Raw genomic sequence first — 27,809 nt, 5'->3', positions numbered from 1 at the left:
CGCTGGACTGGAAGAAGCACAAGCTGGAATCAAGATTGCCAGGAGAAATATCAGTAACCTCAGATATGCAGATGACACCACCCTTATGGCAGAAAGTAAAGAGGAACTCAAAAGCCTGTTGATGAAAGAGGAGAGTGGGGAAAAGTTGGCTTAAAGCTCAACATTCAGAAAATGAAGATCATGGCATCTGGTCTCATCACTTCATGGGAAATAGATGGGGAAACAATGGAAACAGTGTCAGACTTTATTTTTTGGGGCTCCAGAATCACTGCAGATGGTGATTGCAGCCATGAAATTAAAAGATGCTTACTCCTTGGAAGGAAAGTTATGACCAACCTAGATAGCATATTCAAAAGCAGAGACATTACTTTGCCAACAAAGATCCATCTAGTCAAGGCTATGGTTTTTCCAGTGGTCATGTATGGATGTGAGAGTTGGACTGTGAAGAAGGCTGAGTGCCAAAGAATTGATGCTTTTGAACTGTGGTGTTGGAGAAGACTCTTGAGAGTCCCTTGGACTGCAAGGAGATCCAACCAGTCCATTCTGAAGGAAATCAGCCCTGGGATTTCTTTGGAGGGAATGATGCTGAAGCTGAAACTCCAGTACTTCGGCCACTTCATGTGAAGAATTGACTCATTGGAAAAGACTCTGATGCTGGGAGGGATTTGGGGCAGGAGGAGAAGGGGACGACAGAGGATGAGATGGCTGGATGGCATTACCGACTCGATGGATGTGAGTCTGAGTGAATTCCGGGAGTTGGTGATGGACAGGGAGGCCTGGCGTGATGCGATTCATGGGGTCGCAGAGTCAGACATGACTGAGCGACTCAACTGAACTGAACTGAATAAAGCAAAACCAAAACTGTGATACTTCATTGAACTTATTTAGCTCATGATTTCAAAATGAAATTCAGGTTCCTTCATGTACCATAAATCCTTAATTAAGAACTTGTACTTTGGTTTGGGAGGTGACCAAGATGGCAGAGTAGAGAGACCCTGAATGTACCCCTGGACATGCCAGAATTACAGCTCTTTACAGAGCAAGTATCTGTGAAAACAACCTGAAGAATAACAGAAAAGATTCCCCACAAGTAAAAACATGAGGCATGAGTCAGGTAGGAGGGACAGAGATACAGTACAGTCAGGACCCACACCCAGAGGTTGGTGAGGAAACGAGGAACATCACAATTACAGAGATCCTCCCCAAGGAGTGAGGAGTTTGCACCCATTGGACTTTCTAGCATGGGGCACCTACACCAGGAAAACAAGGCCCTAGAACATCTGGCATTGAAAACCAGTCGGGCTTAGGTTCAGAAGAGCCAGAGAGCTATAGGAAACAGACTTTTCTCTTAAAGGGTATACATAACCCAGTGTAGCTGTCAATTTGAAAGGACTTGGTCAGGCCTGCTTGCTGATCTCGGAACCAGGGAGGCAGGAGGCAGCTGGGACTCCCCCTGGGCAGGAGATGCTGGCACTTTGGAGAACTTGCTCCATAATGATAACAGCAGCATTGGCAGGCACCATTTGGAATTCTCACAGCCTGTTAGTGCCAGGGGCCTGGCCCCACCTACCAGTGGGCCAGCAGGAACCCTGCCCCCACCTGGGTCAAATATCCAACCATGTGGGAGGCCTACCCTGCCTTTCAGCAGGTACAAGGCACAGCCTCAAAACCAAGCGGTCCAGGGCCAGCCCCACCTGCCAGCACACCTACAGGAGTCAGTCTTGCCACAGGAGAAGGGCACACACAGCCCACACAGGGACAACCTGGAGCACAGAGCTCTGTGGCCAGGGAGCATGCTGGGCCCACAGGACATCGGCAGCATAGGGTCACCTCCAAGATTAGGAAAGGAGCTGACTTACACAACAGAAATGAACACAAAATTGGGCAAAATGAGACAGAGGAATGTGTTCCAAGTGAAGGAATGAGACATAACTTTAGAAAAAGAACTAAATGAAGTGGACATACGCAATCTCCCTGATACAGAGTTCAAGGTAATGACTGTAAAGATACAGACTAGGGAAAAGAACGGATGAGCATAGTGAGATTTTCAGCGAAGCGTTAGAAAATATAAAGAACCAAATAGAGCTGAAGAAAACAGCAACAAAAAATACTCTAGAGGAAATCAACAGTAGATTAGATGATACAAAGGAATAGATCAGAGATCTGGAAGGCAGAGCAGTGGAAATAACCAAAAACTGAACAGAAACGAGTTTTTAAAAATTGATGACATTTTAACGAGACCTCTGAGGCAATATCAAACATGCTAACATTTGCATTACAGTGGCACCAGGAGAAAAGAGAGAGAACTTATTTGAAGAAAAAAAAAGATGAAAACTTTCCTTACCTGGGAAAGAAACAGACATCCAGGTCTAAGAAGCACAGAGTCAGTTGTAATAAACAAGATGAACCCCAAGAGGTTCACAGCATGACACATTATAACTGAAGTGGCCAAAAAAAAAGAGAAAGAAACAAGAGAAAAGAAACTAATTACATACAAGGAAACCTCCATAAGACTTTCAGCTGACTTTGTAGCAGAAATTTGCAAGCCAGAAAGAATATATTCAAAGTGAAGAAAGGAAAAAACTTACAACCAAGAATATTCTACCTGACAAGGTTATCATTCTACTATACAATCCAGTGGGCTTCCCAGATGGCTCAGCAGTAAAGAATCTGCCTGCCAATGCAGGAGATGTGTATTCGATCCTTGGGTCAGTATATCCCCTGGATAAGGAAATGGCAACCCACTCCAGTATTCTTGCCTGGAAAATCCCGTGGACAGAGGAGCCTGGTGAACAGGTGAATATGGGGTCACGAAGAGTCAGACATGACTTAGCAACTAAACAACAACAACAAATACAATCAAGCAACCTACTTCTGGGTATTTTTCTGAAGAAAACAAAAATTTGAAAAGATATGTGAACTCCTATGTTCAGTGCAGCATTATTTAGAGTAGCCAAGACGTGGGAACAACTGAAATGTCCATCAACAGAGGAATGCACAAAGATAATGGAATGCTATGCTACTCAGCCACATAAGGAAGGAAATCTTGCCATTTGTGACAATGTGGGTTGACCCAGAAGGTATTATGGTAAGTGAAGGTTTCAGTTATTGTGGAATATAAAAAATGAACAAACGCAACAAAGCAGAAACAGGCTCATAGGTACAGAGAGCAAACTGGTGGTCACCAAAGGGGAGGAGTTTGGAGGGTTGGGCAAGAGAGGAGAAGGGGATTAAGAGGTAGAAACCTCTAGTTATAAAATAAATAAACCACAGCGATGTAATATACAGCATAAGGAATATGTCAATAACACTATAATAATTTTTATAGATGGACAGATTGGTACTAAGACTTACCATGATAATCATTTCGTAACGTATTGAAATAAATTATTATGTAGTACACCTGAAAATCGGAGAAGGCAATGGCACCCCACTCCAGTACTCTTGCCTGGCAAATCCCACGGATGGAGGAGCCTGGTGGGCTGCAGTCCATGGGGTCACACAGAGTCGGACACAACTGAGCGACTTCACTTTCACTTTTCACTTTCATGCATTGGAGAAGGCAATGGCAAGCTACTCCAGTGTTCTTGCCTGGAGAATCCCAGGGATGGGGGAGCCTGGTGGGCGGCCGTCTCTGGGGTCGCACAGGGTCAGACACGACTGAAGCAACTTAGCAGCAGCAGTAGCAGCAGCAGCACACCTGAAAATAACATAATGTAGTAGTCAACAATATTTCAATTTTTAAAAAACCTACACTTTTAGTTTGTTGTAGTATATGCCCTTAAATATTATTAAAATATTAGAACTTACTGTTAGGGTTGTTAACAGAATTTCAGGAGGGTTTTTTTTTTTCATAATGAAAAATCAATTTTTGAAAAGTTAGTTTGCTCCCAGATCTTGAATTTATTTCTGGAGCCGGTGGACGTGCTTCGTCTGCTGTACTTTGTCCTTTGGTTCTTTTTGGTTTCTTAACCTGGTGGAGACAAGAAAAAGCTATATTGTTCATCTCTGTGACAAAACAGAAGTCATATAGAGGGTATGGCTTCGGATCAGTGAGGGACCAGAAGGAATTCTGTTTTCACTTTGGCTGGGCTTATTTACTTTTGGAGAGATGGGTTGATTTTAAGTCAAGACTTCGACCACTGTTTTTTTGTTTGTTTTCTGTGTTGTATATAAACCTTGCAAAACAGAAACCATATTATTTTTTTCTCCAACTTTTAATTTTGAAACTTAAAGAGAAATAGAATGAATAGAGGGGAATTCCCTAGTGGTCAAGTGATTAGGACTCAGGGTTTTCTATGCTGCAGTCCCAGATTGAATCCCTGGTGGAGGAACTAAGAACTCGCAAGCCTCGTGTTATGGCCGAAAGAAAAAAAAAATAGCACACCCAGCATAAACTTCATGAAATTCACCAGTTGTCAGCATACTGCCTTTATTTCTTCATGAATAGATTCAGGATAAATGTTTTTGGCAAGAAGGCTGCAACGGTGATGTATGTACTTATGTGTCATACCAGGAGCCATATGAGGTCAGGTTGTCCCACTTATTGGTGTTACTAACTGCGATTGATTCGTTGACAAGTGGTGGCTGCCAGAGCTCTCCATTGTAATAGTATAGTTTTCCTTTTGTAATTAATAATAATTAATATTAGGTGAAGTAATAGTTTGAGACCCCATGTATGTCCTGTTCCTCAAGAATCTTTGACCCAGAGGTTTTAGCATCCATGAAAAATCTTTGTCTCAATCACTTATAACATGGTCACTGGGGACAGGAAAGGACTGAAAAATTGTGATCTTATTATTCCTTCTGCATTTATTGGTTGACAAATTTTGTAAGGCCAGTTTTCCCACCCCACCCCCATCCCAATTTCTCCTCCTCTTTAAGGTATGCTTATGGACTCATGGATTCTTACTTAATGTTTTATAATCCATTTCTATCATTCTTTTTCTTACAGCCCTAAATCAAATCATTTTAATTAATACATAGACTTTCCATTTGAACAGAAAATTACATTGGTGTTAAAGTGCTCTATTTAATTTTTAGCATTACTAATAATGTTATTTCACAAAATATTGAATATACTTGAGACACATTAGTGATCATAATCATAGTTATCATAGAAGTTATGACCAAAGGATCCCTGTTAGCCACAGGGAAATATGCTACCCTTAATCCCATTTGCGTCTCGCCCAATCCTGATCACATGAGAAAGTCACAAGATCAGAACAAGAAGCAGAGCCAGAGCCTTCCTCCCCTTGGCATTGTGGCTTAAAAGAGTCACTACAGGGACTTCCCTGATGGTCCAGTGGTTAAGAATTTGCCATGCAATGCAGGGGATGCAGGTTTGATCCCTGGCTGGGGAACTAAGGTCCCACATGCTGCTGGTTAACTGAGCTCATGCCCCACAACCAGAAATCCCACAGGAGCCAGTGAAGATCCCAAGAGCCACAACTAAATGAGACCTGGTGCAGCCAAACAAACAAAAATTTTTTTAAGTAGGCATTATATTAAAAAGCAGAGACATTGCTTTTCTGACAAAGATCCATCTAGTCAAAGCTATGGCTTTTCCATTGGTCACGTATGGATGGGAGAGTTGGACTATAAAGAAAGCTGAGCACCGAAGAATTGATGCTTTTGAACTGTGGTGTTGGAGAAGACTCTTGAGAGTCCCTTGGACTGTGAGGAGATCAAACCAGTCCATCCTAAAGGAAATCAGTCTTGAATATTCATTGGAAGGACTGATGGTGAAGCTGAAGCTCCAATACTTTGGCCACCTGATGCGAAGAACTGACTCCTTGTAAAAGCCCCTGATGCTGGGCAAGATTGAAGGCGGGAGGAGAAGGGGATGATAGAAGATGAGATGGTTGGATGGCATCACCGATTCACTGGACATGAATTTGAGCAAGCTCTGGAAGTTGGTGATGGACAGGGAAGACTGGCATGCTGCAGTCCATGGGGTCGCAAAGAGTTGGACACAACTGAGCAACTGAACTGAACTGAGCATTATATTATGAAAATTTAACAGAAGACACAGGAAACTAATAACACCCAAGAAGCTTTGCATCATTCTTCTTTTTACATTTTTTATTATGGAAAATTTCAAACACCTGAAAGTGGATGGAAAAATACAACATAATCTCATGTTTCTCTCATCTAACTTCCAGAATTTATCCTTGGCCAATTTTATTTCATCTGTTTTTTTTACCCACATTCCCCTCAAGATTATTTTGAAAGAAATTCCAGATATAATTTATAGGCATAAATATTTCAGTTTATAAAGCTAAACATAACCAAAATACTATCATTATCATACTTACGTTAATAATAATTCCTTACAGTTAAATATCAGTCAGTATTCAGATTTTCGAAGGTCCAAAAAGTTGTCATAATTTTCTTTAAGCTGTTTTGTTTGAATCAGATCCAAGTAACTTACACACAAGTGATTGGCTCTTGTGTCAACTGTTTCATGATTTATGGTTCTATCTCCTGGTTTTCTTGCTGTTTCTTGAAGAAACCAAGTTGTTTGTTCTCTGGTTTCCCACAGTCTAGTTTTCACTGTTTACATCTTTGTGGTGTAGATTAACACATCCTTCTCAACCCTGTATTTCCTGTAAATTGCTAGTTGAGTCTGTGAACTTGATCAGATTCAGATTCTGCTTCCTTATTTTGGGGAAGATCCCCTTATCAGTGCTACGTTCTTCCATAAAAAGACATTAATGCCTGGACTTCCCTAGTGGTCCATTGTTGAAGACTCCACCCTCCCATAGCAAGGGGCCTGGGTTTGAACCCTGGTCAGGGAACTAAATCTTGCATGCTGCAACTAAAAGCCCACATGCCACAGCTAAGACCTGGCACAGCCAAAAACTGATGTTCATACCTAATAGGCTCTCATTCTGTGATGTTTGTGGCCATTGATACAATGCATAGATCCACTTATTTGTGAGTATCTGCAAAATGGTAATTCTAAATCTGTCATTCATTTTTTTTTCAATCAGGATACTTCCTTTGAAGGAAACTTACTGTGACCTTCCATTTGGTTACCCAAGGACAGAGTTGATACAGGAAAGACAGGGAAAATGTGCTTTCTTCTTAATTTTATTTTTGTCCATTTTCAAAATAACAAGTTTTTGTTTCTGTAATACCCTGTCCAGAAACCAATTCATTTTTGTTGCTGTTGCCGGTATCACAATGAAGGTGCATATTGTTTAATCAGTGTTTGATTTGCTTTGGTTTGCTGGTTTGAACACAGAGCACGTTACCATTTTAGGGACTAAGCCTGGCTTTTGAAGCCTCTCTCTTCTGTCAATAAAATGAAAACTGAACACCTCCAGGGTTTGGCTTCAAGGGAAAGGTAGGCAAAGTCAGCACACAAATGCCATTTCTCTCAATTTCCCCACACTGTGCAGGATTTGTCTGTCTTATTCTGTGTGTCTGGCATCCACTGTCAATTCCTGAGAGACTTTGAACTCTGTGTTGTGTTGTCTGGGGGAGGTGGTGCCTGTTGTCTCTCTAAAATGCTAGGAGGGTCCACCTTTCTGCTCCTGGTGCCTCCTGGAGGCAGGCATGTGATCCCGGTCAGCTGATCAAACCTCAGTCCTGGACTTGGACTCCAGAGCGGGCCAGGAAGGGGACAGTGAGGCCACTCGTCACTGGTGGAGGCCATGCCCTTCGTGCTTCGTGCTGCATGATGGTAGCTGTGTTGCTGTGACTTTATCTCTGGAGCCTCCCGGTTCTTGGTTGTTTTCTGAACCGGAGCCTCGTTTAGGCTTTTTATTGGAGCTGTGAGCTCCTACTATCATTTCAGTAGATCCCTATGTGCTTAAATAAACAGTGCAAGTTGGCAAGTTGTTGCCTGCAGTTGGGATCTCTGGATGATTCAGTAATTGACGTTAGACAGTTGGTTTTGTAGGAGACACGTCTCCAGAGAACTGTGGGATTGGGGATGAATTATCTGACTGAGTGGGATTAGGCAGAGAGTCCAAGTAGGAAATCCAGCTGTCTCTGGCAGGCAGTTGTGAAATAGCTACCCCACCCGGTCACGTGAATTCATGTTGCACAATTTACAGCAAGGTTCTGGGCAACCAGAATATGAACTAGTCAGGATGGTGGGGTGGCTGCTCCTGCCTGCAGTGGAAAGTTTAAAGCAAGTAAACAGCACGTTCAAGTCTCCAAACTAACCTACTGAACCTAAAGAACATCATTTCTTATAGGTAGTGTGCATGTGTGTGTGTGTGTGTACACGCGTGCTCGTGCACTCAGTCATGTCTGACTCATCCAACTCTTTGTGACCCCCCCGGCCGTGGACTGTAGCCCACCAGGCTCCTCTGTCCATGGGATTCTCCAGGCAAGAATGCTGGAGTGGGTTGCCATTTCCTTTTCTAGGGGATCTTCCCAACGCAGGGATTGAACCCGGGTCTCCTGCATTGCAGGCTGATTCTTTACTGTCTGAGCCACCATGAACATTATTGAACATTACTGAGGTATAATTTACTTTGCAAGGTTATTAAGAGGATAAAATAAGTTGATATAGAAAGCACTTTGTAAACTGTAAAGTACTGTTTCTTTGTTTTTTTGGTTTGGGAAGAGCACTGAACAGGAAGTAAAACAAAAATCAATCAATCAATCTGAGAATAGCCCAGAAGACCTTAGCTAAACCTAAAAGGAATAGTCTTGGAAATAAGAATTTCTAGTATTTTAAAATATGAGTGTTATCGCTGGTCAAGCAATCATTGATTATCCTACAGGGAAAAACTGTAAGCAGTGCTATAAACAAGACTCTATCTGCTTTGAAGAGCTTACAAAGGAGTTAATCATCTAGGTGTACTTCAGGACATTTGTGTTATTACAAACGGAAACTTAGAAAATGGGAGATATTGAAGGACCCATAAAAGTACCATAAACCAATTTAAAATGCATATGGGTTAGCGCATTTTTCAATTTCTTTGCAAGGCTGGCTTCATGACTATGGCATATCATTGGTTAATCTCATACTGCATTAAATATATAGCTTAAAATGATTTTTTACAAGTGAAAACAAAATTCTGTGGTCACTGAATTCAACTTTTATTGAGGATATAATGAGGAATCAAACTGTCCCTGTCCTCAAGGGGCTCATTTGCAAGTAGGGGAACAAATTTTACAAGACAAGGGAAGACGCTGGGAGGGCAGTGCCCACAGAGAGCTTGGGGAGCCCTGAAGGGACTAGGGGGACGGTGGTGGTGGGGGGAGTAGAAATGTTTGGAAGCCACATGGAGAAAGCAGAAGCTTTGCCTTGGCTGAGACTTGAAAGTTTCAATGCAGGGAGGGAGGGAGGAAGGCCCAGTGGAACATTGCGTGCAGACAGGAGGCAGGAAAGGATGTGGTGTTTTCAGGGACCACGGAGGTCCCAGGATAGGAGTGTAAGGCAGTAGGAAATGGATTACTTTTCACAGAAATAAGGAATGAATATTGGCTCTATAAGCACTAATTAATTTACATCATGATTGGCTGTCTACTTGGTGTTTACATTTCTTTAGGAACTATTTGTATTCTTTTTTTTTTCCAGTGTTATGGAAATATTATAATTGATGAAACATATTAGGAAAAATGTAAACATATTCACTAAAGTGCTTCTCTCTTAAGGATTTTGCAGCTACTGAAAGGTTTGACTACCACTAACACCACTAACACCTAGATGAAACAAAGCATTACCAAGTAGAGGAGAATTATAAAGGCTTGAAACGTCTATAGTTTTCCGATCAGTGACTGACTCATCATAATTTTCAACAGTTATGCCTTCAAAATCTTTGAAGGAGATCAGAAATCCATTGTGCAGATGAAGAAACTGAAGCAAACAGGATTCTTCTTGGTGTCAATGTGAGAGACCAGAGTACATCAGGGAGATTATTGCTTTTGATCGTATCAAGTTTCTCAGACCGGTAAGTTTCAGTTTGTTTTGTAAATCCCAAAGTGGAAGGTGTTTTGAGATTTCTTCTTCTGTCTACTGGAAATATGTCACTTGATCTTCATAAAGTGCTCAGAGTGCTTGGTACTGTAAGAAGCTAGAGGAGGGACTCTTTCTCTGAGAGTTTAGAAGAAAGGACCGGCAGCATTGATTATTCATGAAGTCCTGATCACGGAGCTAATTTAGATCCTTCAGAAGTCAGAGCGTATGATATGTGCATTCGGATTTTTTTTTTAATCACAATTAATCATCTGTCCGAAGTGTCTTCGCTGGATTCTTCTTGTATAAGAAGGACATAGCTTCCCGTATTCCTGCTGACGTACTTGATAACACTGCCAAAGCAAATGAGACATTTAAAAACCTGTGATGAAGGCACTACATAAATAACCTGTGTTCTATCTTTTCTCTTGTTACATGATTTTTTAACAAATTATGCAAAGAAGGAGGGTACTGGTTATTTTGAATCTAGCAGACTTTTATGCATAGATTTCTGAAAATATTAATTAAAAAAACTACATGAGTTCTACCTCTTCCAGATTCCTAAGATGTCCATCTCCCACTGTCTACCCTGCGTAGTGCCCACAAAATATTATAAGCTATTAGTGAAGTTCATGTTTCATGCCTATAACTGAAACTTGGACAGAAGGCATCTAGACATAATTAAAATAGCAGGTAATTTTAATTTTAAAAATATTGAACAGATTTAAAAAGTAAAACTCAGAAGACCATCTGCATTTACATTAGAAGCATTATTAAAAGGATAACAACCTGTTATCTCTCTGCACTAATTTTTCCAGTTATAAAAGTAATATGTGTCCACCACAGAATATTTCTAAATATAATGAAGAATAAAATTTAAATGAGCCATTATTCTGCTTCCCATGTAATACAGTTCTCATAAAAGTCATTTTAACCATATGGATGCATTGTCATTTATTTAACCAATTCCTATCACCAGCCATTTTGGTCATTAAAATATTTTGCCATAATGAACTTTTTATATATAAATTTTTGACATTGCTGATCATTTCCTTAGGGTAAGATTCTAAGTGGAATCACTGGTTCAAATGCCATGAACTTTTGGGGGGAAACTTTTGATACGTGTTCATGAATTGCTTTCCAAAAATGATAATGCGGGATAACACTACTTCCAGCAAAGAACAAGGTTGCTGGTCTCATCAAGTGCTCACTGGCTCAGCATGGAGTTTTAGTATTGCCAATTCAACAGGTGAATAGCCTCCTTCTAAAAAGGTATCTGGTAAGAATAGCTTTTCATCACAGTTACAGAGGACTGGTAAATTCTACTGTTGTCCAGCCTCTACAGGTCTAAGTATCAGCGTTCCACTGAGAGAGACGTGCTGAGGTCCTACTCGGATAAGGCGCCTGCCCGCCCTTGAAGGAGTTAAGAGCCTGTGCGGACAGGCTCTGCTCTCCCTCCCTCACGGCCACAGCCCACGCACTTGGGGGCGGGGGGCGGAGATCCCAGGCCCTGTGCCCCAGCTTACACCCCGCTTTCCTGTTCTCAGCTGCATGAGACGGGCAGGCCCAGCAGAGGCTGGTTGAAGGGCTCTTGGCTCAAGTCTTGGGCCCCACAGAACGTGTCAAGTATACTTGTTCGTGCGTTTTCACAACCACTTGCCTAGATGGCTTACACTTTTTGTTCATTGAAAGGCAGAGGAGGAAACATTATTTCTCACGAGTCTGTGCCTCTGGTCGTTTTATTCTATGTACTGTTCATAAATAGAATTCTGTATTTGGCATTTATTTGGATATTTACACTTAAAAAGGAAATCATTTAATAAGCCAACTCTCAGGAAAGGAAAGAGAATTCTTAATATCCAGTGCATTCTATCTGCTCTTATCATTTACCCAAGAATCTGTATTAAAGTATATTTTCTCAGAGCAATCTTTGACCTTCAGGGGATAATATACTATAGGAAATCATAGTTTGAATACATATATGTATATGTGAATATATATATATTCTTAGAATATATATATGAATATATATATTGAATATACATATTGATATATATTCTTAAACACTAAATTCCTCAGTTGTTCATTTAAAGATAAGGGGTAGCTTCTCAGTGTCTCCGTCTAATCCAGTCTTTCTTCCTCCTAGTCCTGGAAGGCCATGCCACTATCTCTTTCTTCCTAAGTTTCCAACATTATTGACAGATGTCATAATGTCTAAAAGTTCTTGAGAAAAATACATTCTGAGGCAAAACTTCAACAGATCTGTGTTATTGTATCGGTGGAGTCAGGGAATTCGTTCAATCCATCTAGGCTTTGATAAAAGGATAAAAAAAAGTAATGACCTACCAGAGACTGATGGCTGGAATTAGTAATAAAACAGCGGAGAGCAGAAAGACAAAGCCTTTGCACCAAGCAACGGTGGCTGAATAAATTCCATTGAAAGTAGAAACCGCAGTGATCCCGCCAAGTGTTTCTAAGAAGGCAAGACAAGCAAACATGGTCCCTGTTTGGGGTCGGGGTGTGGAGGGAAAGAGAAAAGGCTGTTACAAAACAACAAGCAAAACTAACACAGAAAACCGCAAACACAGGGGCACTGCCTGGTGACGGAGGCAGTCACCCATTTTGTGGGTGAAGAAACTGAGGTCAAGAGTTCTCCTTGGACCTGACGAGAGAGGAGCTGCAATCAGTACTTCAAGATCCACGGGGCAAAGCTAAGAAGCACCAGCCGCTTAGGCGTGTGCAATCAGCTGTGTGTCTGCCCCGACCACAGCCTCAGACACAGAACCACCTGCCCCTGAGGTTCCAATCTCCCCCCCTGCCAGTCTTGGTCCCTGGGCTAATCTGTGACACAGTTGCGGGGCAGGATGGCTCCCTGTGGGCAACATCCAGGTCAGGTCAGATCTGGCAAGAGTGACAAGCAAGGCAGAGAGATATAATCTTATCATATGTGCCTGCGTGCTAAGTCGCTTCAGTCGTGTCCGACTCTTTGTGACCCCATGGACCGTAGCCCTCCAGCCTCCTCTGTCCATGGGATTCTCCACACAAGAATACTGGAATGGGTTGCCATGCCCTCCTCCAGGGGATCTTCCCAACCCAGGGATCTTACGTCTCCTGCATTGGCAACCTGGTTCTTTACCACTAGCGCCACCTGGGAAGCCCTTGGGAATCTTATCACATGTTCTGCAATTTGAATTTGATCCCTTCCTCTAGAGTAACAAGAATATCAGTTACATCAGTTTCCTGTTTGACTCTTCCAGTAATTACATCACTGCCCTGTGCTCTAGTGAAGGTTATGCCATAGGCTGTTATTAAGTGATTCTCTAAAACATACTTTTCTGTCTTAACCTGCTTACAACTGTCTCCCCTCGGAGGGGACTCTGCTGTCCTTCCTGCTTGCTACACCCCAGGCATGGGAAAGGGCAGGTCTCGGAGCATGCTCAAGAAGACTGAAAATGGCTTCGGGGTCAGCTCAAGCTCACAGTCAGAGAGATGGTCCTTATTCCACAAGTTTTGAGTCCTGTCTGGAATCCAAGACCATGTTGACTGAAGAGTTAAACTGAAGAGGCAAACCTCCAAAAGACAGTTGAGCAACCTGACGCACTTTTCTTCCTCTTGGTCAAAGTTCACATCACTGTTCTCAGCCCTCAGCTTCAGTGGTATAAATTCCTACAGTTTCTGCAGATTCTTCTTTCTTTTTTAAGCTGCTGTATTTGTTCCCTACTTTGCCGAGTTTCCTTTTCCATGATAAGCTGTAATGCATTTTCCTTATAGACAGTGCTATTTATGTAAATGATTGTGCTTAATTGGACTGATAAGGAAGGAAAAAACAAGCTTGAGGACCACCTTTCACAGCTGGATTATAGTTTATGTGTCTAGCCTCTTCTTTTCCCCATGGTCTTGCTTTTTTAAACTGTGTATTGATTTTTGTCTATTTATATCTTCACTCTATTTTATACACATTCTGGTGTGTGTGTGTGAAGTTGCTTCAGTAATGTCCCACTCTTTGCAGCCCTGTGGACTGTAGCCCGTCGGGCCCCTCTCCATGGGATTTTCCAGGCAAGAGTACTAGAGTGGGTTGCCATTTCTTTCCTTCTCCAACATATTCTCATATATCGCTTCAGAGTCTTCATTGAACAACAGGACATATGTTCATAAAACAAAACTCTCTCTGCAGAATGCCAAGTTATCAGAGATGTGTCTTCTTTTGACCCCAGTGAAAGTTCTGCCCATGTCAAGTGCAATTTGCTTTGCTCAGTGCTGTGTCCCCAGGGTCTAGACGTGCTGGCACATGGTAGACATCTAATACGTACTTGTCAAGTGATTTGACAAAAGCTTCATTCAAGGGCACAGTTATCCATCATCATGTAGCATATGGACTTGGTGCCTCCATGATAATACAGGATTATACAGAATATTATGGTATTTATGATAATACAGGAAGTCTCCTAGTTATCTAACTATGGCATTGTTTTATTTTATTTCTGATTCCTTGCTAAAGCCAGGGATGGTGCCATGGTGCTAATCCTATTACACAGTGGCTTGAGTCTTTTCTTGTTGGAAACTCGGTCAGGCTGTGCAAACAAACAGCTACCCTCTCAAGAAATAGCTCTAGCTTCTTGCTGCAACTCCCTGAGTAGTGCAACTTGTTTAATAGTTACCAAAGATAAATTGATTAAATAAAAGCGCAATGGAGTTTATTTTCTAAACTTAAAAAAAATCCAATAGATGTGAAAAGTCAAGTCTGTTTGTTTTTACTGGGTCCCATATATTAAAGTAGCTCAGCTGGTAGAGAATCTGCCTGCAACGTGGGAGACCTGCGTTCGATCCCTGGGTTGGGAAGATCCCCTGAAGAAGGGTAAGGCCACCCAGTCCAGTATTCTGGCCTGGAGAGTTCCGTGGACTGTATAGTCCATGGGGTCACAAAAAGTTGGACATGACTGAGCGACTTTCACTAGTTCACATTCATGTATTAATAGAATTTCAAGGAGTACCCAGATGACAAAGAGGGAGTCCAGGGTGCTCTAGCAATGAACTTCATAGCTGTATGGAGCACAGAGATTTCAAAATAATTAGCAAAAGTCAGTTTCCTCCTCTTTTTTACAGAAGGTATTATAATAGAGATAGGGTGAAGCACCTGAAAACCTCTGTAGCACTTCCCTTCTCAGATTATTTTAAGGTGCCTAATGTTTTAACAAAAATATCCATTTTTAGAAGTAATGAAGGATGGAAGTACATTCGCTTTCATACATTTCAATACCACCAGAAGGATTTCTTCATTTGCAGCTAAGAACAAAATGACTCTACTATCCTGGAGCAATGGAATCACAATGGAATTGATAAAATTATTTTAACTCATAATAAGACATGCCAAAATGCAAACTACACCTTTTGAAATGTCACTGTATTTAATAATATGAAACCACGTCTTAAAAGAGTTGATACATAAACCAAGCTAAACTAAACCAAAGTAAATAATACATTCTGACAAGTCTATTGTAGTTCTAAGTCAAAGAAGGTTGATATTTCTTTTGTTTCCTGAACAGCTTTATTGAGATATAATTCACATAATATAAAACTCACCCTTTTAAATTGTACAGTTCAATGGTTCTTCTATGTTCACAGAAACTGGGCAACCATCACCACCATCTAATTTTAGGACATTTTCATCTCCCCGAAAGACTCTTTGTGCCCATTATCGGTCACTCCCTTTTCTCTAGTTCGTAGGGAAGCACTGGTGGAATTTCTGTCTCCATGAATTTGCCTATTCTGGAAATTTTGTGTAAAATGGAATCATATTTATATAATAATGTGTGGCCTTTTGTGACCAGCTTCTTTCATTTAGCATAATGATTTCAAGGTTCATTCCTGTTGTAATGTGTATCATGACTTCATTTCTTTTTATTGTGAAGTCATATTCCGTGAGCCAGATACACCTCATTCTGCTTACGTATTCACCAATTCGTGGACATTTGCATTGTTTGTGCTTCTTGGCTATTATAAATAATCCTGCTATGAACATTTGTGTGCAAGATTTTGTGTGAACATATGTTTTCATTTCTCTTCAGGGTATACCTGGGAATGGAATTGCTGAGTCATACAGTAACTCTATTTAACTTTATCAGGAGCTATCAAACTGTTTTGTTAAATGGCCGCATCATTTTAGATGATTTTCTCACCAGCAGAGCATGAGGGTTCCAGCTTCTCCACATCCTCATCAACACTTCTTACGGTCTGTCTTTTTCATTTCACCCATCCCAGTGGGTCTCAGTGTGGTTCCGATTTGCATTTCCCGGATGGCTAATGGTGTTGATAATTTTTCACGTGTTTGTTTGCCATTTGTACATCTTCTCTGTAGATGTCCGTTCAAATCCTTTGCCCGTTTCTTAATTGGATCATCTTTTTATTGCTGAGTTTTAGTATATATTTGGTGGCTCAGAGGTTAAATGCCTGGAATGCGGGAGACCCAGGTTTGATCCCTGGGTGGGGAAGATCCCCTGGAGAAGGAAATGGCAACCCACTCCAGTACTCTTGCCTGGAGAATCCCATGGAGGGAGGAGCCTGGTAGGCTACAGTCCATGGGGTCGCAAAGAGTCAGACGTGACTGAGCGACTTCACTTCACTTCACTTAGTATATTTTGGACACAAGTTCCTTATCAGACATATGATTTGCAAGTATCAATATATTTTCCCATTCAGTGGGCTGTCCTTTCACTTCCCTTTTTTTTTTTCTCTCTCTCTCTTTCTTTTTTATTTTTTAAAGTATGGAAGTATGGTAAAACATTTACAGGAGACTTAGAAAATACAGAACAAAGTTACATATTCTTTTCACTTTCCTGATGGTGTCCTTTGAAGTATAAAAATTTTTAATTTGGAAAAAGTCTAATTTATCTGTTTTGTTGTTGTTGTGCTTTTGGTGTTGTATCTAAGAAACCATTACATAATTCAAGGGAGCAGCTAGGTTTTTACATACTGTAGTTTTTATATTCCTAAGTGATTTTCCAATTACTCTGCATCACACAATCAACAAACATCTGTGTGAATATACAGCTACATCTTATGCGTGGAAAAGAATCCAGAAATAATTTTTAAATGTATTGAATTATGCAATCTTCTGCAGTGGGGCGGGGCATGTCCAGAGCAAGCCCTCTGCAGCACCAGGCCCTGGGCAGGGGCTCCCTTGCCTGAATATCAGCTCTTCCTAACACAGACCTTACTGCTTGATTCAAAAGGAGTTCTGTGCAGGAAAAGGGCTGAGAATATTCTGAAGAAACAAACACCGATTGTACACATCTATGAGGTGGTACAGATTATAGAGTCATTCTGTTTCTTGAGCAAAGTAGACTCACCTTGCTCAGTAGAATGAACCACTTTTGATATCATGGACCGTAGAACAGAGAGCGGCATGACAGTGAAGAGAAACGGCAGCCTGACTGTGAGAGGAAGAGATAACAATTAACTGGGTCGATCGGAAAACTCAGGGTCAGTTTTAAGCCTCAAACAGTTTCCCTCTAAATAGTTCATTTTCTCTAAGCATCCTGCTTCATTGCTTCTAATGACTGAATTAATTAATGGAAGAATTCTGCTTAATAAAGGAAGATAGACAATGGTCAGGTCAGTTTAAGATGAGTTTACTTTCTGCAGATGTAGAAAACAAACTTAGGGTTCCTGGGGGTAAGGGGAGAGAAGAAGGAGGAACTGGGAGATTGGGACTGACACATACACACTACTAGATATAAAATAGATAACTAATAAGGACCTGCTGTAGAGCACAGGGAACTCCACTCAACACTGTAATGGCCTCTATGGGAAAACAATCTAAAAAAGAGTGGGTATATGTATGTATTTGTATCACAGATTCACAATAAGCTTTTTGTTTGGTAATAAGTTTTTTGTTTGTTTTCTGGTTTTGCTCTTTCAGACTCGGCATTTTTGGTGCTAGAATTCTTTTATTGATCTGCTCATTGGTAAACTGATTCCTTATCTTCTTGGTTGTTCATCTTTGTGGCTGAAAAATTTCAGGAATGCAAATTGCCTCTGTTCTTAAATTCTGACCCTTAAGAGTCAGTAGCATTTTTCATTATAAGATAAAACAGTTTTATTACATTTGCAGATCACTGTAAAGTTCTCACATATATTAACTGACTTTGGCCTTGGCAATTCCAAGGGAGACGGGGAGAGGGACCTGTCCTTTTCTGAACTCTTGGCATTGTGCTAAGTGATTTATAGTTATCTCTTCTAATATTGGTGACAATCCTCTGAATCAAGCACCACGATGCCCATTTTAGAGATTAAAAAATAAGGGCTCAGAGCAGTTTAGTAACTAGCCTAAGATCACCTGGCTCTGCAGATGGCAATTAAGCACAATTCTGCTTGGTCATACTGCCTTCCTGCAGGGTAGCAAGAGGTTAATACTGCCTTTGTAGAAAAAGACTAAATGGACCTCTCCTGAGGTCTTACTTTACAGATCCTTTAACCTTTACAAGTGCAGTATTTTCACTCAAGCCTTACAAAAACCACTGATGGGGTGCAGGTAGTTAAGGAAACAGTCCAGCTTGCCAGAATGTGATTCATCAAAAGTCAATTCATGAAATGACCAATTTGCTGAAATTTCAATTTGCAAAGCCTTTTTGAATACATCCAGATGAGATCGGGCATGTTCAGGGTGGTATGGTCATAGGCTTGAATATATTCAATAAACATTTTTCTTATAAATCTTTTGAGCATCCTTTACATAATAGTCTTATATTTTTTTAATTTAAAGTAGCCTTCTTAGTAGTGCTTTAAGAAATATTTTAAGTTGGTGAATGTTATATTGAAGAACTGATTCACAAGAAGAAGTTTCCTCAAGACAATTTTTGGGCAAATATGCAAATTTAGAAAATTGTGATTATTAAAAAAATTTTAAGTCAGTTGTTTTTCAGCCTCTGGCAAATTTGCTTTTAACAAATTACCTTTAATTAAACTAGAATACATTAAATAGAGAATTTTGTATTAAAGTTTCTCAACCATCAGACTGCATTCATTTTATATAAACATCAAATACAAAATTCTAGGATACACTTGTAACTTGTAACTTACCTAAAAACATCATCAATGTTGTTCTGGCAAAAGCAGTCATAGCCATGCCCACCATGGTGGTAAAAGTTCCTATGAAGGCCATGTGAATATCTTCCATACAGTAAGAAAAAAGCCATATTCCTAGGAAACTGCTGAAAAAAGTGACACTACCCAAAGCTGATCCGTAACCTATTAAAACTTCATCCCAGCAGAGTGGCGAATCCAGTTCATAAAGGACAAAAATGGGGGAAACACCAATGGTCACGAAAAAGTAAGTGATCATCGTGAAAAGCAACAAACAGCACAAAGACCGTTGCTCACCAGAAGCATTTTTAAAAAGCATGTACGTTCGGTGAAATAGGTTTTTAAAGGTTTCGGTCCATGATACAGAAATATTCTGAGATGAAGACTCTTTCATCGAATCCTCAAGAAAAAGTAAAATATAAATCAAGTTCACAAAAAGAGCCACGGTAACAATTAAAAAGGACCACACAAAACCTAACCCTCTAATAAAATAGCCAGAAGACAATCCTGTTAATCCACTAACAACTCCAAACAGGAAGTCAATTATGGCAATTCGAATCGTTCTTTGTTTCTTTTCTTTACATTGATCAACTATGTAGGCAAAAGAAGCTCCCAGAAATGTGGTGTAATTGCCAAAAAGTGCACCAATGAAGGTGGATGCAATCAGAAGCTGGATTGGAAGGGCAAAATAGGAGAGCAGACAGAGCCAAGCGCTGTTGGCAAGAGCGCCGACAGAAGACAAAATCAGAGGAAACTTCCTTCCTCCATGGTCACTGTGCGACAGAAACATGAACGTAGACACGAGACCAGGAATTAACCCACTTATGTCCATCTCCAGGTTAAAAAGAGACACCTTTTTCTGGACTTCCTGCAAAGAAAAAGAAGACAAAGTGTTTACAGAGGTTTTTACAATGTGCCTGGAAATATTTTGGTATAGACTTTTGACAAATCAAGCAAGAGCTGGTAAGTCAGGGATGGGGAATTTATAGTGCATGAGTTTTTTGTTTTTTAAAAATATTTATTTGTTTGGTTGCCCTGGGTCTTAGTTGTGGCAAGCTGAATCTTTGATCTTTGTTGTACCACGTGAACTCTTAGTTGCCGGTCCCCCAGCATTGGGCAAGAAGTCTCAGCCACTGGACCATAAGGGAAGCTCTCAACTTGAATCTTTATCCAGTTTACAATGCAAAGATCAAGAGCTGATATAATCATCAATGCTCAGTCATAATGTTCAAGCTCCACAGTGGAGACATTGACCCATAAAAATAAAATGTGTGTATTAGTGTATGTCTGACTCACATCAAGGATTCACAGAGCTCAAGGCCTCAGGACTGGCCATGTAATGACTTCTCTTTCTTCTGTGGACTTCCCTGATAGCTCATCTGGTAAAGAATCTGCCTGCAATGCAGGAGGCCCCGGTTCAATTCCTGGCTTGGGAATATCCCCTGCAGAAGGGATAGGCTACCCATTCCAGTATTCTTGGGCTTCCCTTGTGGCTCAGCTGGTAAAAAAATCCACCTGCAGTATGGGAGGCCTGGGTTCAGTCCCTGGGTTGGGAAGATCCCCTAGAGAAGGGAAAGGTTGCCAGTCCAATATTTTGGCCTGAAGAATTCCACAGACTGGGGTCTCAAAGAGTCAGACACGACTGAGCAAATTTCATTTTCTTTCACTTTCTTCTGTGGACAGTTCGCCCTAAGAGATTGCGTTCTAAAGGAAAAAGGATACCTTTTCCCATGATACATCTTTCTGTCTACGCTAAGGGAATGAATATCACATGTAAGTGTCATATTTGACAGACTTTTATTTAGGCAGAGCTCAGTTGTCCTTTTTACATGTGTCTCCACAAGTATTCCTTTATTTACTAAAAATTAAGATAAAACCCAAAGAAGAGTTCTGTATTGACAAAAGATGGTAGTGTGCCATGAACTAAGGAGTGAGATGAACTCCGCTTTCCTGAGGCTGACACAATTATGAGCACACAGATTGGTGGACACGGCCATCATTGCACTAGTTATTTAATGTAAAGAACTTGGGGTGATTTAAAAGCATTGTCTTCTTGCCTCTTCTCTGTATTTCCCAAACTTTATATTAAGGCTGGGTGCCATTTTTATAATGGTGATGACTAAACTCAGTTTAAAGGCTTTCCACATGGCACCAGTGGTAAAGAACCCACTTGCCATATGTCTCATTGGCAGGGCAAGATCAGAAACAGGTTCAGTCCCAGGGCCAGGAAGATCCCCTGGAGGAGGGCATGGCAACCCACTCCAGTATTCTTATGTGGAGAATTCCATGGACAGAGGAGCCTGGCGGGCTACAGTCCATGGGGTTGCAAAGAGTTGGACACAACTGAAGTGTTTTAGCACACATGCAAACTCATTTTAAAAAATGTATTCATGTCATATTTAGAAGGCACCCTAAAACCCTGATGAACCACAAAAATATCAGATACTGAATTAATTTTTAAATAGTGAGCCTATTTTTATTTTTATATATTTATACAATTCAAGCCATTCTGTATTGCCAAAACTTGAGTCATCTTTGCTTCTAACCTTTCCCTTCGTCCATGTCCACCAGCACAATCTATCCTGCCCTCCCCTCCTCCCCGCCCCAGTCTTTCTCATGCCTTTATCTTCTTGATGTTCCCATAGTTGCCATGTGAACAACTCCCATTGGTTTTCCTCTCCACTACTCTGGCATCTCACTGGTCTCTTTACTCAGTTCACGTGTAACTTATCACTTATCAGATCACTTGCAGATCACAGACCCGGATGCTGGGCACATCTCCCAGAGCACGCTGTCAGTGTGTCTCTCACCTCTCAAAGCTGCAGTGTCTCCCCAGCCTGCCTGAGAAAAGTCCACGCTCCTTGGCCTGGTACCTGGGGTCCCCGAGATGTGGCCTGGCCTCACTCCTCTGTATCATGCCCACTCACTCCCAGTACAGTCTATGTTCCAGGCACCATCCACAGTCAGTCCTGCTTGGATTTCCCTGAAATTCCCAAACCCATGTCATTACTCCTCCTTCCAAAGCTTCTCACACAACAGTTATCATCCCCTAGCTGTACTTTCTGTGTAATGATTAAGAGCTTGAGCTCTGGAGTCAGAGGAACCTTGATTCCATCCAGTTGGTTCTGTACATAGCAGTTTTGGGTGATCTATATGGCTGATTTGAGCTGTAGTATACAACAGTGTAAAAAACAAAAAATAAAAAAAAATTTTTTTAATTAAACAGAAGAACAGAAGACAGTCCTGTTAATCCACTGACAATTCCAAACAGGAAGTCAATTATGGCAATTTGAATCATTCTTTCCTACTTTTCTTAACATTGATCAACTATGTAGGCAAAAGGGACTCCCGGAAGTGTGGTATAACCGCTAAAAAGTGCACCAAGGAAGGTAGACGCACATCAGCTCATGTCACTCCTCTCATCATGAGCACGTCGGCTCATGTCACAGTCCCTCAACGACTTTCCTTCCACTGGAGTAAATGCAAACTCCTTGCAGGTGGTGGTGGGGGGTGGGGGGCAGCCCCCCAGCACAGACTCTGTAAACCTCCAGGCTACTTGCTGTTCTCTCCGCTTGATCGATCTGCACACAGCTTACTTCCTTAATTCAGAACCACCTCCTCAGAGAGACCTTCCCTGACCATCATTCCAACTAAAGCAATCCCACTGACCCCCACCCAACGCTCCAGCCCCTCATTCTGCTGTTTTTCTCCCTAGAGACCCACCACCCCTTGACAGGACATGATATGTTACTCTGGGTGTGCATTGCATGACCTCTCTACTCCAACCTAAGCTCCCAGGGCAGGTGTGGAACCTTGTTCTTTCACCACAGGATCACCGGCTCCAAGAACAGTGCTTCCAGGTACTCAGTAGTCAGATGGATGACATGAATGAACCATCAAGTAAAGCAGGAGTCTGTAACTTGCTGTGTGTGAACCTGATCAAATTACTTAACTCCAGAGTCTCTTCATCTGACAAGAGAGGGAATGTCAACAGTCCCAATCTCGCAGGCTGCCGGGAGACTTAAAATTAAATATAAGGTGCTCCACACAGGGCCCTCGTACAGTCAGTGCTAAATCACTCTTGCCTGTTTTATGTCTATACTAGAATAAATTTCTTGAGCACATCTTGGTACCTCCTACAGACATAGGAGCCATCAAGTAAATATTTATTGAATAAACAAACAAGTGAAACAGTTATCTTTTCATCAACTCCTCAACAAGATGTTCCAATTTGGGGTTCTCCTCCCTTTTCCACGCCTCCTCCTATGTCCTGGTCTCCTCTCCTTTCTATCAACTGTCATTTCAACCCAGTCTTTTACACAGACTGCTCTCATCTGCAACCCATGTTTTGAAATGCAGATTTTAACAAAGCAAACTCAAAGCATCTGTCAACCATAAATGTTGAGACAGAAGAAATCCTTGTGTGTCTGTATGCTTTAAACTCTGGAGAATTATAATTATATGTCATATAAGGGTAGATGATGGAAATCAGAGTGGAAAAAAAGCTATTTCCTATACAAGATGGAACAGAATAACAATGTACTGAGACAGGAGAAACTAAGGAAGGTACTGTCAGTTTTAAGGAAGTCACAATTTCATAGGCTAAAATGTATATATTAATTTCAGTTGAGTAGAAAATACTCCTTATCTGCTGGTAACAAGGGACTCTGTTAGTTATTAAAAGGTTTATACACGAATTCTTGGGCGAGAACAATTTCATGATCTGCTGGGTAACCTGAAATTGTCCCCTCCAAGTTTAGAGGTTTGTCTCTTATTTTTAGGGATAAGAGCAGTCCACAAACCTCTCAACTTGCATGTGGCCAGAACACACCTAGGGAGCTGGGCACTGAGACAGCCACTCAGGAAACGGGCAACATGTGTTCCTGGATTTAAAGAGGGGAGAATATTCTCTGAAAAGCTGAACAGGGCCAGGGAGGGGCCCAGAAGGAAGTGCTCTTTGGTCCTAAGGTGCAGGTGGTGAGGAGGTTGCCACACCCCGTCCCAGTTGTGGGCGGGGTGGTATCCAGTTCCCCAGTTTGAGAAAAAGCACCTAAAGCTCCAGTGCACTGACTATGAACCAAGGCATCCGGGGCAATGGGCTCTCCCGACTATTAATTCAATGAAACCACACTGGGGCAATGGGCTCTCCCGACTATTAATTCAATGAAACCACACTGGGGCAATGGGCTCTCCTGACTATTAATTCAATGAAACCACAGTCAGTCAGTGAAAAAGTTTGGCAAAAATCTTCAAAATGAGACCACTGCTCTGGGCAGTGAGGGGCTTTCAGCAGCTGGGCCAGGCGGCAAGGGGGGCCAGTACTCATGACCACACAGTCACAGAGGTCACCGCGGCAGCTGGACCGAGGCCTGTCTCCCCTCAGCTGGAGGGCCAGGGCAGAAGACTTTTCAGACACTTGAGTCCTCTCCTCCTCCATCCCCCGCTCTGCTCCCAGGGCTCCGGTGAAGGAACACACAGAATCAAATGCAGAGACTGATGAGACTCGAAACTTCTCACTCCCTGGCAATGACACCCATGTAACAGGAAACATTCTTTTTTGTTTGTTTGTTGGCCTTGGCATGCGGAACTTCCCCGACCAGGGATCGAACCTGTGGCCCCCACAGTGAAACACACAGAATCTTAACCACTGGACCACCAGGGAAGTCCAAAGAAACATTCTTGAAGGGAGACAAAACCAAGAAGAGAGACCCTTGGCCCTTCTGTTTTTATGACCTCCTTCTAGGCCAGAAATTTGATATCCACATGGCTGTTCGGAAATAATCTCTTTTTCTCTGAGGGTGCAGGTGACCCAGAGTCCCTTGATGGTTTTTTCCTCTTTCGACTGGGGAGGCAGTGCCACTCTTTTGCCTCTCTTCCCAAGCAGAAGAATTCAAAGCTCCTAAGTGTGGTGGTTTTTCAGGCATTGTTGCTGGGGGCGGGGTGGGGCAGGGAATTTCCCAATCTGGCTGCTCTCTCCTTTGCATTTGGACATTGGCAGGCTCTGTTAAGAACTGCCTAAGAGAGCAGGAGACTGGCGGTGTCCCTCCTGGGGGTGGAGGGTGGTGGGGGAGAAGGACAGGCTCTGTGGTATCTGGCGGGACATTTTCATTGACCTTAGAGCACAAGTGGGAGCTCTCGACCCACCACATCCCCATACAGATGCTCCTCAGCATTTGCGGGGGGGTGGTCAAAGCTGATTTGATAACACCAAATGGTGGATGGCACATGCCACCCATACCCCATGACAGACACTGGCCCGGGGCCCACAGTCTTCAGGGATGGGCTACGTTCTGGGGTCACCAAAAACTGGGTCATGTGGGCAGTGGAAAGAGGTGGGGGGAGGGGACAAGGGAAAGGTAAGACCCATGTTTCACTCCACCTGTGTCCACCGAGCACTCATTCCAGCCTGCCCTGCCTGATTTTCAGGCTTTCTGTGGGGAAGGAGGAAAGAGGCAGCCACACAGGAGAGGAGACTGCACTGAAATCTTCTGAGAGAAAGGAGAAGAGCCAGAATCACAGGAGAAGAAAGGGGTTTTAAGGAGAAGAGGCAGATTAGAGGTGTCAGGGAGCTTCAAACAAAAAGAGAACTGAATAAAGGCTCTTGCTTTGGGACTTTGGGGTTTTAGGGTGACCCTTCAGAGATCAATGTATGATGAGAGCAGTATCCGCCTTCCTTTAAAACCCCGCTGCACATTCCTCTTTTATAATACACTTTAGGGCTATTTTCATGTCTTACCTCCTGGAACGCAAAAATCGGGCTGCTTTTGTTCTTTGCACACTCAGAAGTATTGCTCTCAAGTGCAATGCTGTAGTTGCCCGTTTCCTCCCATATCCTCCTGTACACATATTGTGTCGTCAGTGGGCTGTTCAGAGTCACAGCGAATACACTAAGGCAAATGACAGGTTCTACAAATGGAATCTTCATCTTGCTTGGGTAGAGAGCTGGAGTTCTATTAAAGAGAAAAGGAGAAAATCAGTTGTACTCCTATAGGATAGGCTAGGTTTTCAACGATGGGGAAGTTAGGGGTATTTTGTGGCGTAAACAAGCACACTAGGGAACAGAAAGCAGTAAGCACTTCTGAAGAAAATAACTTTTCAGTACTCAGTAAACCTGAGACTGTCATACTTCTCATTTCTAAGAGTTGGACCTTTAAGGACTCAGGATGATTAACTTGGACCTTTAAGAACTCAAGGGACCTTTAAGGATCTTTAAGTATGTTAGTCACTCATCCCTATCCGACCCTTTGTGACCCCATGGACTGTAGCCCTCGAGGTTCCTCTGTCCATGGGATTTCCCAGGCAAGAGTACTGGAGTGGGTTGGCATTCCCTGCTCCAGGGAATCTTCTTGACCCAGGGATTGAACCTGGGTCTCCTGTATCCGCAGGCAGATTCTTTACCATCTGAGCCACCAGGGAAGTCCAAGGACCCTTAAGAAGATTCTTTAAAATAGTCTTAATAAGTTATCTCCCACTTGGGCAATCCAGTGATCACACTATAACTCCCACGTTATATACTGCCAGCTGGTTTTCATAAACGAAACAGTGAGGTTGCTCTTGGGACACGACAGTTACGTAATTGTTTATTATTGCTTTGGCTGCTGGTGAACAGCGGGCAGGAAGGGGGCCTTTAACGAAGCAGCTCCCAGTCGTAATGAGGGGTTGTTTCTTCTGTTTAACTCACCCCACGGTCACGGTCTTCCTGCCAGGCTGCTGGGCGCGGGTTTGACCATTGTCGGGGCCCGGAGTCTTGGGGGCTGTCTCCTTTTGGGGATGCCTGCCTGGAGCGCCTCCCGGGCAGCAGGTGCGCACGGAGGCTGGGTCTGCGCCGCCGCGCTGGGGCGGGAAGGGGAATGAAAGTCCGTTGAATTCGACCAAATGCACCTGCTCGGGAAACCTCAAGCCCTTATTTTAAAGCAAACCAAGATAGCGCCCTTCCGCGTCCAGGGGACAAGCTCTACAGTCCACCGCGTAGCCCTCGCTCGGCTCCGGCGCGGCCCTGCGTGCGATCTCGGTCCGGCGGGTCCCGGGGCCCGCGCGGGACAGCGGCTCCTGCGACCCCGGCCGGCAGTCCCTGAGTCCCCACCCCGGCCTGCGCGCGCAGTGACTCAGCGGCGCCGCCAGCCCCGGGGACGCGCCTCTGGGGTGCTAGTCCCCCCTTCACCCCCGCCGCCGGGGCGGGCACTGTCCTGATTTCCTGCGATTGGGCCCCGTGGCCAGCGCCCCCGTGGGGATTGGTCCGCTCCGACGCCACTCTCGAGCTCCCGCCCCCAGAGGCCCGCCCACCCCCGCGGGTCCCTCTCCAGCCCCCGCAGCCCCCCCGCAAGTTCAAGGACTGTGGGTAGACAGCATTTCTGGGACCGAATAGCGCTTCTCACGGGAGCACACAGGAGATCTGTTGCAGAAGTGACATTCTGGGTTGCAACCACCCCCGCCCCTAGCCGCTCAGTGGGTTGGGCAAGTGCCCTGGGAAACGCGGAAAAGGGGCACCGGGTAGGGGTGCCCATGGAGGGTGCAGGAGAGAGAGAGCGCTCCAAGCAGAGTTAGGTCGGTCGAGTGTGGTCGCTGGCTCTTCCTGGTGGTACGAACTTGAGCTAATTATTTCATCTCTGTGAGCTTCCATTTATCTGTCAAGTGGACAGAACAGTCTCACAGGATCGTATTGCTGAAACCCTTGAGGTGGACACAAAGCATAACCCTGGAGCAAAGCGAGGATTGCACCTTCCCTCCAGCGAACCGCCAGAAACACCCCTGAAGATGAACGAGCTGAACTTACTACTTGTAAGGGGGAGGGATGCATACTCAGGGG

General features: G+C 43.0%; 1 protein-coding gene across 1 annotated transcript; it reads right to left on the bottom strand.

The window, feature by feature from the left end:
• Window positions 1-9,039: 9,039 nt before the first annotated feature.
• Window positions 9,040-27,138, bottom strand: SLC46A3 (solute carrier family 46 member 3). The gene is made up of 6 exons (XM_019971463.2): window positions 26,685-27,138; window positions 25,740-25,953; window positions 19,001-19,871; window positions 17,269-17,352; window positions 12,269-12,425; window positions 9,040-10,275 (listed from the first exon to the last, which is right to left on the bottom strand). The coding sequence occupies exons 2-6, from the start codon at window positions 25,926-25,928 to the stop codon at window positions 10,191-10,193; spliced, it is 1,386 nt and encodes a 461-aa protein (XP_019827022.1). The 5' UTR covers window positions 25,929-25,953; window positions 26,685-27,138; the 3' UTR covers window positions 9,040-10,190.
• Between the last annotated feature and the right edge of the window lie 671 nt (window positions 27,139-27,809).

Source organism: Bos indicus, chromosome 12 (assembly GCF_029378745.1).
Source record: "Bos indicus isolate NIAB-ARS_2022 breed Sahiwal x Tharparkar chromosome 12, NIAB-ARS_B.indTharparkar_mat_pri_1.0, whole genome shotgun sequence".
In the NCBI taxonomy this organism is placed as follows: domain Eukaryota; kingdom Metazoa; phylum Chordata; class Mammalia; order Artiodactyla; family Bovidae; genus Bos; species Bos indicus.
This window is presented reverse-complemented; position numbering and strand designations above follow the sequence as displayed.